Below are 12,239 nucleotides of genomic sequence, written 5' to 3'. Positions count from 1 at the left end.
TTGACTGTACTGACATAGAAGTTGCTACTCCAAGTCAGATGGCTCTGCAGAAGCAAATCTACTCTGTGTACAGTTCAATGCCCCCCGACTCCTGGGAGTTGCACATAATGTGGTGATAACATACTGCAGTGATCTGTATCCAGGATCTGTGTCAGACAAAGCCATTGTCCAGAAGTCGGAGTTTGAGAAGATCTGGAGATGTCTGGAGGCATTATTTTGGCACCCAAAGGCTTCTTGATCTAGAGCTTGATGGCTGCTGGAGTCACTGTGAACATTCCTCCATTCTTGATCAATGGAAAGTTAACAGAGTGAGAGACATCTCACAAAAGACATAGCGAGAAATAGGATCCATCTGGAGAGGGCAAATGCTCTACCAAAAGATTTCAATATCCTGAGATTCATCCCACCTCATCTGCATTGTTATAGTAATGTGCTGCTGCAGACTTGCTGTGCACTTGTAAACCTTCAAGACCCACTCATCAGAGAAGTAGCTGTTGATTGGAAAACAAGAACAAACAATGAGGCATGAGGATTAGATGTTGAGGGACCACTTGTCACATTGTCCAAGGTGGGTTTTTGTTATGATAAACAAGGTATTTTCTGTCCAGATAAAGATGTTGATAAGGAATTGAAAAAGACCCACCACTGACCAAATGTCTCTTTGATTTCCCATCCAATAGGAGTGCCGCTCTCAGGCCATCCGATGCATGGACATCCTGTGCCAGTGTGATCTGAGCACAAGCGTCCAGTTGTTGAAAATACAGCAGATCGAGCCTGTGGACGGACACGTCAGTAACTCATCAAATATGACACAATATTGTGTACAACAGTGAATTTGTAGACATATCTGCACAGTATGTTTGTCATGTTTGTGTAAGGTTCTCATGATTTAAGATTGGATGTTGAGATGTACTCTCTCTCGCTCTAGTTAAGCAGTCCAGATTAATTTCATATGGTGTGACCTATCCAACTCTACTTACCTCTTATTTGGAATTTAACGGAACGAGGAAGAATGCCAGATGCAGGGATAGCAGGTAGCCCATTGCTATGCTTTGATTTTGGCAGTTAAAATATATATATATATATATATATACCTAGTCCAGCAATATGAGTCTGCCAGAAGTCGTCACGCCGGATGGGGATAGTGATAGAGGCTTTGGTGATCCACACAGCAACGAATCAAGTGTCCATTCCAGTGATGTGAAGCTGCCTTTGGACATCAGTGAGGATGCTCTTCAAGGAGGCGATAAGACCCTCCCTCCTCTTGGATGTAAAAATCCTTAGACTTCACTGCCTCTTCAATGGTAAGGTCCCTTGCACCATAGGGACACTTAACCTCCACCACTGCTGTGGTGCGCATCCAACACTCCGGTGAGGCACCCAGGATACCAGACCCTGTGACCCAAAGCCCTGACTCCTGCACATCCATTCCTGTGGACATTTTGAATGCCTTGTTGCCCTCCTCTTTGTTATCTGTGCCCCACTTTACACACAATACCCCTTCCAACGTCCGTGATCTGAGGACCCTTTTTAGCAGCGACGGAGTAACTCGCTTGGCCCTAACCACTGCTCCCCAATTGCTGGCCGTCAACCTTCCTCACCTCATGGTGTGCCAGTTTGGGTTGTTGCGCTGTCTAACTGTTGCCTGCCATGTAGACTCTTGCAGCTCCACCGAAAGTGCCATGCCAGGCAGGAGGCCTGCGTGCCCCAGGTGCCCTTGTTTTTTAACAATGTCCGGTACAGACAGGTATGACAGGGATGGTAGTTGTTCTGGGACAGGTTCAAGGATACATGCAATTCCACTGAACCTGCCCCAGAGATGGTTCCTTAGCCACTGAAGATCCTTCTCTGTGGGCTCTAGGGACAGAGGCTTGTATTGTTTGTCCAGGTACAGGTCCTCCACTGATTGCACCTCGATGGGCACGGCTGGCTTCCTCCACTCACATTCCACATCTGTACAGCTGACATTGTGAACCGCATAAACAGCCAAAGCAGCAGCATGGCTACACTTATGAGCTTCACGGCGGCATTCACATGTGGTAGTGAGAATCCCCTGGTCACCTATAGAGACCTGCCAAGAGGAAGGATGTTGAGTGCCACATGCCTTTCAATGCATGACTTTAAACAACTTCAAATGCCTTTGTTTTAAGAAATGTGCAATATAAAGTTTGATTTGATTGATGACATTACAGTTGTAAAATATTGAATCAACTGTAATTTCTATGAGGACAAGTGCCATTTTTCCATAAACTTAATTGAGAACTTGGGATTTTATCACTTGACATATCAATCATACAGTGGGAATGATCCTATTAATCAAGACGGTGTGAATGCATGTTTTTATTCACTTTTTTCACATTTATTTAACCAGGTAGGCTAGTTGTACCATTCAGGATAAATAAATACTGTGCTCTGGTCATGCAACTACAATATAGGCTGGTTGTCAAAACAAAGTCAATAATTCTGAATGTAAATAGATTGTTTGATTCATTCTCATCAATTACAACATTCTAGAACTGAGTTATCACTCATCTAAGTCTGGTATACTGGGTCATCTGGTTAATGATTATATAATTGATTAAGTGTCTCTTTCCTTGTAGAATGTTGACAGCTGTGTAGAACACATAGTATTGCTAAGATGCTCAAACTTAATAGCTACACTCACCGACACAGGATAAACTTTATCCCATGCTGGCCCTTACCCAGTGGTGGAAAAGTACCCAATTGTAGTTCTTGAGTAAAAGTATAGATTAATAGAAAGTTACTCAAGTAAAAGTGAAAGTCAGCCAGTAAAATACTACTTGAGTAAAAGTCTAAAAGTATTTGGTTTTAAATATACTTAAGTATCAAAAGTAAATGTAATTGCTCAAATTGCTCAAAAGTAAAAGTAAAACTATAAATCATTTAAAATTAATTATATTAAGTAGGGGCACACTCCAAAATGATTTACAAAAAATGCATTTGTGTTAAGTGAGTCCGCATGGCCAGAGGCAGTAGGGATGACCTAGTGTTCTCTTGATAAGTGCTTGAATCTGACCATTTTCCTGTCTTGCGAAGCATTCAAAGTGTAACGAGTACTTTTGGGTGTCAGGGAAAATGTATGAAGTAAAAAGTACAACATTTTCTTCAGGAATGTAGTGAAGTAAAAGTAAAAGTTGTCAAAATTCTAAATAGTAAAGTAAAGTACAGATACCCCCGAAAACAACTTAAGTAGTACTTTAAAGTATTCTTACTTAAGTACTTCTCACCCCCTCACTATAGCTGCACTTCTCCACATGGCCAGACTTATAATGGTATTTTCGCCTTTTAATGCTTTTGAAAAATACCATAAGGTCTGAACTAGACACCAAAGTTGACATACTGTACAAACAATTATCTAGGCTAAGTAAAACAAAATGTTTGTTTTTTTATCTACTGTTCCGCTAACTAGCTAGCTAAAGTATAGTCAGTGGCTAGCTAAGACATAGAAAGGGGACATAAGAAGTTCAACACTTTATTCAAATAATTTCAATACAGCACATGGATTCATCATGGATTGGGCACAGAAGGTCTCTGATCCGCTGGTGAATGGTAGCTGACAGTGTTGGCTAGAGATGACGTGTAGGAGCTTCTTGCAGGAATTTGTAGTCTTGCAGAGGTCTTCTCTGTTGCTAATTAGCGGTCAAACTATTTTTTTTTGTATACTGTGGCAAATATATTAATAAAACTCACCTTGTCTGAGAGAGAATTACATGTTATTAAAAATGTCATGCCAAGGTAACCCTACAGCTCAGTGTTCAACACCACAGTACACACAAAGCTCATCACTAAGCTAAGGACCCTGGAACTAAACACCTCCCTCTACAACTGGATCCTGGACTTCCTGACGGGCCACCCTCAGGTGGTAAGGGTAGGCAACAACACATCTGCCACACTGATCCTTAACACTGGGGCCCCTCGGGGGTGTGTTCTTAGTCCCCTCCTGTACTCCCAGTTCAACCACGGCTGCGTGGCCAAGTACGACTCCAACACCATCATTACATTTGCTGACGACACAACAGTAGGCCTGATCACCGACAGTGATGCGACAGCCTATAGGGAGGAGGTTTCTCAATGTGAGCAAGAGAAAGGAGCTAATTGTGGACTACAAGAAAAGGAAGGCCGAACAGGCCCCAATTAACATTGACGAGGCTGTAATGGAGCGGGTCGAGAGTTTCAAGTTCCTTTGTGTCCACATCACCAACAAACTGCCATGGTCCAAACATACCAAGTCGCAAAGAGGGCATGACAACACCTTTTCCTTCTCAGAAGAATGAAAAGATTTGACATGGGTCTCCAGATCCTCAACAAGTTCTACAGCTGCACCATCAAGAGCATCCTGACCGGTTGCATCACGGCCTGGTATGCCAATTGCTCGACATCCAACCGTAAGGTGCTACAGAGGGTAGTGCGTACAGACCTGTACATCACTGGGGCCAAGCTTCCAGCCATCCAGGACCTATATACTAGGCAGTGTCAGAGGAAAGCCCAAAAAATGGTTAAAGACTTCAGTCACCCAGACTGTTCTCTCTGCTACCGCACGGCAAGCGGTTCTGGAGTGCCAAGTCCAGGTCCAAAATGTTCCTTAACAGCTTCTACCCCCAAGCCATAAGACTGCTGAACAATTTATAAAATGGCCACCAGGACTATTTACATTAACACCCCACTCCCCAGCACATGGACTCGGTTACAGGAACCACCTGTATATAGCCTTGTTATTGTTATTTTATTGTGTTACTTTTTCTTTTCTTTTTTACTTTAGTTTATTTGTTAAATATTTTCTTAACTTTATTCCTTGAACTGCATTGTTAGTTTAGGGCTTGTAAGTAAGCATTTCACGGTAAGATCTACACCTGTTGTATTCGGTGCATGTGACAAATAACATTTGATTTGACCAAATACATACTTCATTTGAAGTGTTTGGAAAATTCACAATGTGAAAAATGAATGGTAGAAAGATGATTGGAACCATTTCCGGGTTTGAGCACTAGGTTTTATGGGTATTATGACACGTCCAATGTGGGGAACTATAATGGTGCTTTCAAGACAACTGGGAACTCTGAAAAAAACCAAGGTAAAATCCTGACATCAGTGATCTTCAGGTCTAGCTCTAGAAAGATGCCAGCGTTTCAGACTTCAGACAAGCATTTCACCAGTTGTAGCTAGTTTTTTTCCGAGTTCCCAATTGTCTTGAATGCACTCAAGTCGGAAGTTGCAGATTTCCAAGTTCCCAGTTGTTTTGAACACGGCCTACATCACTACAATAGGAAGTAAACACCCTCACTGCATTGCACACACCTTTTAGGCCTCTGCAGGTGTGATACACCTTGAAAATCTTGTCCAACCCGTTTACTGTGGTACTACTCTCGGCTGGAGAAAGAGTTAAGAGAATATATACCATTGTCATGAAATGTGCTTCTTTTTGTATACATGGCTAAACCAAATAATATTCAATCGCATATGAAAATAATGACTCTTAATTTTCACTGAATTCAGATATTGTTGGTACAGCCCGGCATCCAAAGATACAGGACAACGTCAGGAAACCAGGTTAAGGTAAGAACTTTTGTGACATAGTGGTTGTCAGCTTTCATGCCAGTTACACTCAGACATTGCTTACAGTTGTAACGAATATACATTTGTCTATGTTCTCCCCAAAAATATGAATTTCTTAGCCACGGGATAATTACAATTTTTTCTAATTAAAAACACCTGTCGAACTTGAAATTGAGCTACTCAGTATACCGTGTACAAAACATTAGGAACACCGGCTCTTTCCATAAGACTGACCAGGTGAAAGCTATGATCCCTTGTTGATGTCATCGGTTAAATCCACTTCAATGTAATGTAGATAAAAGGGAAGAGACCGGTTAAAGGAGGTTTAAGCCTTGAGACATGGATTGTGTATGTGTGCCCTTGAGGGTGAATGAGCAAGACAAAATAATGAAGTGCCACTGAACGGGATATGCTAGTAGGTGCCAGGCACATCGGCTTGAGTGTGTCAAGAACTACAATGCTGCAGTTTTTTTCATGCTCATCAGTTCCCTGTGTATCAAGAATGGTCCACCACCCAAAGGACATCCAGCCAACTTGACACAAGAAGGTGTTCAAGTTTTGTGTGTGTGTGTGGTGTGTGTGTGTGTCAGATGGAGAAGAGGAACGTTCAGCGTTGCTCTGGGACAACAAGGCGGAGGCGGTGGTGGGGTCTGAGGAGGCGCTGGAGAATGTTAGGCCTGTTTGAAATCAACCAGGAACATGAGTTCTACAGCTTCACCTGTCTTATGAAAGAGGGGTTGCATGCTGCCCTACAGACCAGCATCGACACACCAGGACCTGTCAGTAAAACTATAGACAATAATATACACACTATTTCAACTGTCGCACAGAATACATTTTTATACCATAGGAACTTACTACATTGACACAACTCTGAGAAAAGTACTGTACATACAGCACTTGCATTGTACAGATGTACTGAACAAAAAATGTAAATGCAACAACTTCAAATATTTTTACTGAGTTACAGTTCAGTCCATTGAAATAAATCCATTAGGCCCTAATCTATGGATTTCACATGGGAGGGCATAGGCCCACCTACTTGGGAGCCAGGCCCAGCCAATCAGAAGAGTTTTTCCCCACAAAAGGGCTTTATTACAGACCGATAATGACCATACTGTTTAATCAGCTCCTTGATAATCCATCCACCCGCTCATAAAACAAGGGACCAACACATTACATTTTGTGTTTTTTATACTTTTGTTCAGCAGATTTCGTACAAAGAGTTTCTTTAATAATCCTACAGCACCCCCCCCCTCCCCCAATTTAATAAGATTGCCTTTTTTGAACTAACACTCGTATTTGTCCTTTCCCCACTACTAGCACTGTCTTTGGTAGCTACTTTGAGGTAACAGTTACTTACTATGACTGAGATATGTGGTTTTCCAATCGACAGAGCAATCGGGAAGTATTCAGGTCCCTTGCCTTTTTCCACATTTTGTTACATTACAGCCTTCTTCTAAAATGTATTAGGTTGTTTTACATACAATACCCCATAGTGACAAAGCTAAAACAAGTTTTTAGAAATGTTTATAAATTTAAAAAACAAATTCCTTATTTACATATATACATACGTATTGAGAACCTTCGCTATGAGACTTGAAATTGAGCTCCGGTGCCTCCTGTTTCCATCGATCATCACTTGATTGGAGTCCACCTGTGGTAAATTCCAATTGATTTGGAAAGGCACAAACCTGTCTATATAAGGTCCCACAGTTGACAGTACATGTCAGAGCAAAAATCAAGCCATGAGGTCAAAAGGAGTTGTTCGAGAGCTCCGAGACAGAATTATGTCGAGGCACAGATCTGGGGAAGGGTACCAAAATATTTCTGCAGCATTGAAGGTACCCAAGAACACAGTGGCCTCCATCAATGGAATACGTTTGGAACCACTAAGACTCTTCCTAGAGCTGGCCACCCGGCCAAACTGATCAATCGGGGGAGAAGGGTCTTGGTCAGGGAGGTGACCAAGAACCCGATGTTCACTCTGATAGTGCTCCAGAGTTCCTCTGTGGAGATGGGAGAAACTTCCAGAAGGACAACCATCTCTTCAGCACGCCAGTGGCCAGAAGGAAGACACTCCTCAGTAAAAGATGCATGTAATGCTGCTCTGAGTTTTCCAAAAGGCACATAAAGGACTCTCTGACCATGAGCAACCAGATTCTCTGGTATGATGAATCCAAGATTGAACTCTTTGACCTGAATGCCAAGCATCACGTATGGAGGAAACCAGGCACTGCTGATCACCTGGCCAATACCATCCCTATGGTGAAGCATGGTGGTGGCAGCATCATGGTGTGGGGATGTTTTTCAGTGGCAGGGATTGGGGGACTAGTCAGGATCGAGGGAAAGATGAACGGAGCAAAGTACAGAGAGATCATTGATGAAAACCTGCTCCAGAGCGCGCAGAACCTCAGACTGGGGTGAAGGTTCACCTTCCAACAAGACAACGACCCTAAGCACACAGCCAAGACAATGCCGGAGTGGCTTCTCTGAATGTTCTTCAGTGGCCCACCCAGAGCCTGGCCTTGAACCCGATCGAACATCTCTGGCGAGACCTGGAAATGCCTGTGCAGCGATGCTCCCCATCCAACCTGACAGCTTGAGAGGATCTGCAGAGAAGAATCGGAGAAATAAAATGTATTTATATAGCCCTTCTTACATCAGCTGATATCTCAAAGTGCTGTACAGAAACTAAGCCTAAAACCCCGAACAGCAAGCAATGCAGGTGTAGAAGCACAGTGGCTAGGAAAAACTCCCTAGAAAGGCCAAAACTTAGGTAGAAACCTAGAGAGGAACCAGGCTATGAGGGGTGGCCAGTCCTCTTCTGGCTGTGCCGGGTGGAGATTATAACAGAACATGGCCAAGATGTTCATAAATGACCAGCATGGTCAAATAATAATAATCACAGTAGTTGTCGAGTGTGCAGCAAGTCAGCACCTCAGGAGTAAATGTCATTTGGCTTTTCATAGCCGATCATTAAGAATATCTCTACCACTCCTGCTGTCTCTAGAGAGTTGAAAACGGGTAGCACGTCCGGTGAACTGGTCAGGGTTCCATAGCCACAGGCAGAACAGTTGGAACTGGAGCAGCAGCACGGCCAGGTGGACTGAGGACAGCAAGGAGTCATCATGTGAAGTAGTCCTGAGGCATGGTCCTAGGGCTCTGGTCCTCCTCCGAGAGAATTAGAGTGCATACTAAAATTCACACAGGACACCGGATAAGACAGGAGAAGTACTCCAGATATAACAGACTGACCCTAGCCCCCCGACACATAAACTACTGCAGCATAAATACTGGAGGCTGAGACAGGAGGGGTCAGGAGACACTGTGGCCCCATCTGACGATACCCCCGGACAGGGCCAAACAGGCAGGATATAACCCCACCCACTTTGCCAAAGCACAGCTCCCACACCACTGGAGGGATATCTTCAACCACCAATTTACCAACCTGAGACAAGGTCGAGTATAGCCCACAAAGATCTCTGCCACGGCACAACCCAAGTGGGGGAGAAACTCCCCAAAGACGGGTGTGCCAAGTTTGTAGCGTCACTCCCCAGAAGACTTGAGGCTGTAATCGCTGCCCAAGGTTCTCCAACAAAGGTATTGAGTAAAGTGTCTGAATACTTATGTAAATGTGATATTGTTGTTTTTTAAATCAAAAATACATGCATTTGCAATAATTTCTTAACCCATTTTTGCTTTGTCATTATGGAGCATTGTGTGTAGATTGAGGGGGTGGGGGGACAATTTAATCCATGTTAGAATAAGGCTGTTACGTGACTGGAAAAAGTGAAGGTGTCTGAACACTTTCCGGATGCACTGTAGCTACAGTATCTTAAAATGAATGCATTAACTGTAAGTCCCTCTAGATAAGAGCATCTGCTAATTACCCATAGTTTTTATTTTGTTGCATATGACAAACCTTTCATTGTGGGTTGATTTATTGTTTCACTCAGGATGAACTTTCTGCTGAACATTACAAATCGGAGCAGACTCAAGTCCACAAGGTGCTATTTAAACAATATTCACATGAATAACACTATGAATCACTATTCGCATGGAAAACCAATCCGGACAATATACTGTCTATTTTAGTGAATGTTTTGTGGGACATATTTTCTGATCCATGATCCTCTGTTGCCTGTCCCTGTAGGACTATGAGATGCAGACATTTGCAGGACTGGTGTTTTCCAGCTTGCGGTACTCCCTGGACATAAATGAGGAGGAGTACAAGAGATCCCTCTCTTCAGACAGCTGCTATCTACAGTTCATGAGCAACTCCAAGAGCAAGGCTGACTTCTTCCTCACGTGAGGCCTACTGAAGGACAACATACAAATCATCAAATAAACACATTTAATCTCTCAACTCTTTAGTTGCACATGCAGAAAAGGCCTTTTAAATATGATTTTTTTAACCTCCTTAAGGAATGACAAGAGGTTCTTCCTAAAGACACAGAATAAGCAGGAGGTGAAGTTTCTTCTTTCCAACCTGATGGCATATATGGATCACTTGGAGAAATACCCCCACTCGTTGTTGGTCAGGTTCCTGGGTGAGATAGAAAATATCACATAAGAAATATTGGGTACAATGTCACCTGTTGCATATCATTTTGTCAGCTGTGCATGCTCTTTTCTTATTCCAGGTCTCCATAGTATCCAAGTACCAAATGAAACAAAGGTGATTATAATGAAGTACACATTCAAACACAGCTGTAAAAAAACAACTTTAACTCTTCTCTTAATCTCTCTCAGAAGTATTTCATTGTGATGCAGAGTGTGTTTTACCCGGACGAGAGGATTGATACAAGGTGAAAATCTTTTATGATGATGTAATTAAAAAAATCTCTTTCTGGATTGTGTGTTGACAATTTTGTCTTTGTCTCTTAGATATGACATTAAGGGCTGTGAGGTGGGTAGGTGGACTGACCCTGCATCTACTGGAAGCCCAGTTAAGATTCTGAAGGATAACAACTTTGAAGGAAAGCACATCATTCTGGGTAAGAGCCTGGTATGCCCTATATCTGCCAGCACCTGACGGAATGGAGAAAGTCATATTTTGTTGTTTCCTTGTGTCTTATGACTTAAACAGAAAGGGAAATTAAGTGTCATTCACAAAGGTAAAAACCAATGCATTCCCCTAAGAAGTAAATGTTTATCATGTGTTGACAGATCAGAAGAGCTCCTGGCTTGTGGATCAGGTTGAAATAGACACAGCTTTCCTCCGTAGCCTCAATGTGCTTGACTACAGCATTCTGCTGGCCCATCAACCCTTGCACAAAGATGAGCTGGACGGGAAGCACTCCTTTAGTAACCTTATTGTGCGCACTGAAAAGTAGGTGTTCAGTGGCGCACAATCTACTGTATGGCAAAAAAATGTTACGGAGTAGTCTTTATTGGACACTCCAGACATGCAGTTGTTGCTCAGCTAATGTAAGGTAACACAGTGAGAAGACCATTTGGTAATGAGGGCTTTTACTCTTATCCTAATGTAAGCTGATTGTTATCTCTCTTCTTAATCAGTTCTTACATGCTCTTTCCTCTGCAGGTCCATGGCCCAAGACAGTCCCACAGAGGAAGATCATCCCACTATTCCATTGTTGGGGGGAGACACTTTTCGACTGGCATCAGATACAATAGACAGTGGGCCAGACCATGTCCAGGACACATGGGAGCACTCTGGCCATTCAATCCACTGCCAGGAGATAAACCTGCCCTCTGTAAACAGTACAGATGCAGAACTCCATGAGTTCCATGCTCATCACCGTAGGCTGCTGCCTAATTTCAAGAACTCCGTGCATGTCATAGATGGGCCAGAGCTGCGCTACTTTGTGGGTATTGTAGACATTTTTACTGTGTACGGTTTGAAGAAAAGGCTGGAGAACCTGTGGAAGAGTCTGCGCTTCCCTGGCAGAGCCTTCTCCACTGTCAGCCCAGCTACCTACTCCCAGAGGTTATGCCGGTGGGTAAAGGACCACACTAAGTAAAACGGGGACACTGTGTCTCTAGAAATGCATCTAGGCATCTATCTAGATAATCTGGCATTTTTTTTCTCCGTTTTTGTAGGTAACAGTATGAACAATAGGTGGCACCACAGCTTCTGTTGTAGTGGTGGTAGCAGCCTATTTCAAAATACAGATACAACACACACGATTTAATTAAGCAATAAGGCATGAGGGGTTGTGGTGTATATGACCAATATACTGCGGCTATGGGCTGTTTTTGTCACGACTCAACGCGGAGTGCCTGGATACAGCGCTTATATTGGTCATATACCACAAGCCCCCAGGGTGCCTTATTGCTATTTGAAACTGGTTACCAACGTAATTAGAGCAGTAAAAAGAAAAGTGTTGTCATACCCATTGTATGTCAGCCAATCAGTATTCAGGGCACAAACCTTCCAGTTTATACTTGTTATTACATTTGTTCATATTATTATGGTATTCTGTGTGTTTTATATAAATCAATTACCAACAGAAATTTCACTGAAGATATATTTTACCCAAACAATTATGTGCCAAGTTTCTCAGAAAACAATCATGCACGAATATGTATGACTTTTTCTTGCAATTAGTCGTGAATACATAATCAATAATAAAAACCTGTCACTGCATAATAAACCATACGCTGCATAAAGTGTAGTATGTGTAAACGATAAAGGTTAT

At 42.7% G+C, this 12,239-nt stretch overlaps 1 protein-coding gene across 1 annotated transcript; it reads left to right on the top strand.

Annotated features, from left to right (window-relative positions):
* Window positions 1-5,311: 5,311 nt before the first annotated feature.
* Window positions 5,312-12,197, top strand: LOC135539642 (phosphatidylinositol 4-phosphate 5-kinase-like protein 1). Its single transcript, XM_064965659.1, has 11 exons — window positions 5,312-5,399; window positions 5,515-5,574; window positions 6,165-6,353; window positions 9,534-9,584; window positions 9,731-9,885; window positions 10,003-10,127; window positions 10,221-10,255; window positions 10,330-10,385; window positions 10,465-10,574; window positions 10,747-10,909; window positions 11,123-12,197. The coding sequence occupies exons 3-11, from the start codon at window positions 6,165-6,167 to the stop codon at window positions 11,559-11,561; spliced, it is 1,323 nt and encodes a 440-aa protein (XP_064821731.1). The 5' UTR covers window positions 5,312-5,399; window positions 5,515-5,574; the 3' UTR covers window positions 11,562-12,197.
* The last annotated feature ends 42 nt before the right edge of the window (window positions 12,198-12,239 follow it).

The sequence above is a fragment of the Oncorhynchus masou genome, chromosome 1 (genome assembly GCF_036934945.1).
Source record: "Oncorhynchus masou masou isolate Uvic2021 chromosome 1, UVic_Omas_1.1, whole genome shotgun sequence".
Lineage (NCBI taxonomy): Eukaryota > Metazoa > Chordata > Actinopteri > Salmoniformes > Salmonidae > Oncorhynchus > Oncorhynchus masou.
Note: the sequence above shows the minus strand (reverse complement) of the source record. Positions and strands in the feature narration are given on the sequence as shown.

Coding starts and splice junctions, on each gene's coding strand:
- LOC135539642 (XM_064965659.1), top strand. CDS start 6,165: ATGGAGAAGAGGAACGTTCAGCGTTGCTCTGGGACAACAAGGCGGAGG. Junction 10,128..10,220: donor GTTGTTGGTCAGGTTCCTGG/GTGAGATAGAAA, acceptor TTCTTATTCCAG/GTCTCCATAGTATCCAAGTA. Junction 10,386..10,464: donor GACGAGAGGATTGATACAAG/GTGAAAATCTTT, acceptor TTTGTCTCTTAG/ATATGACATTAAGGGCTGTG.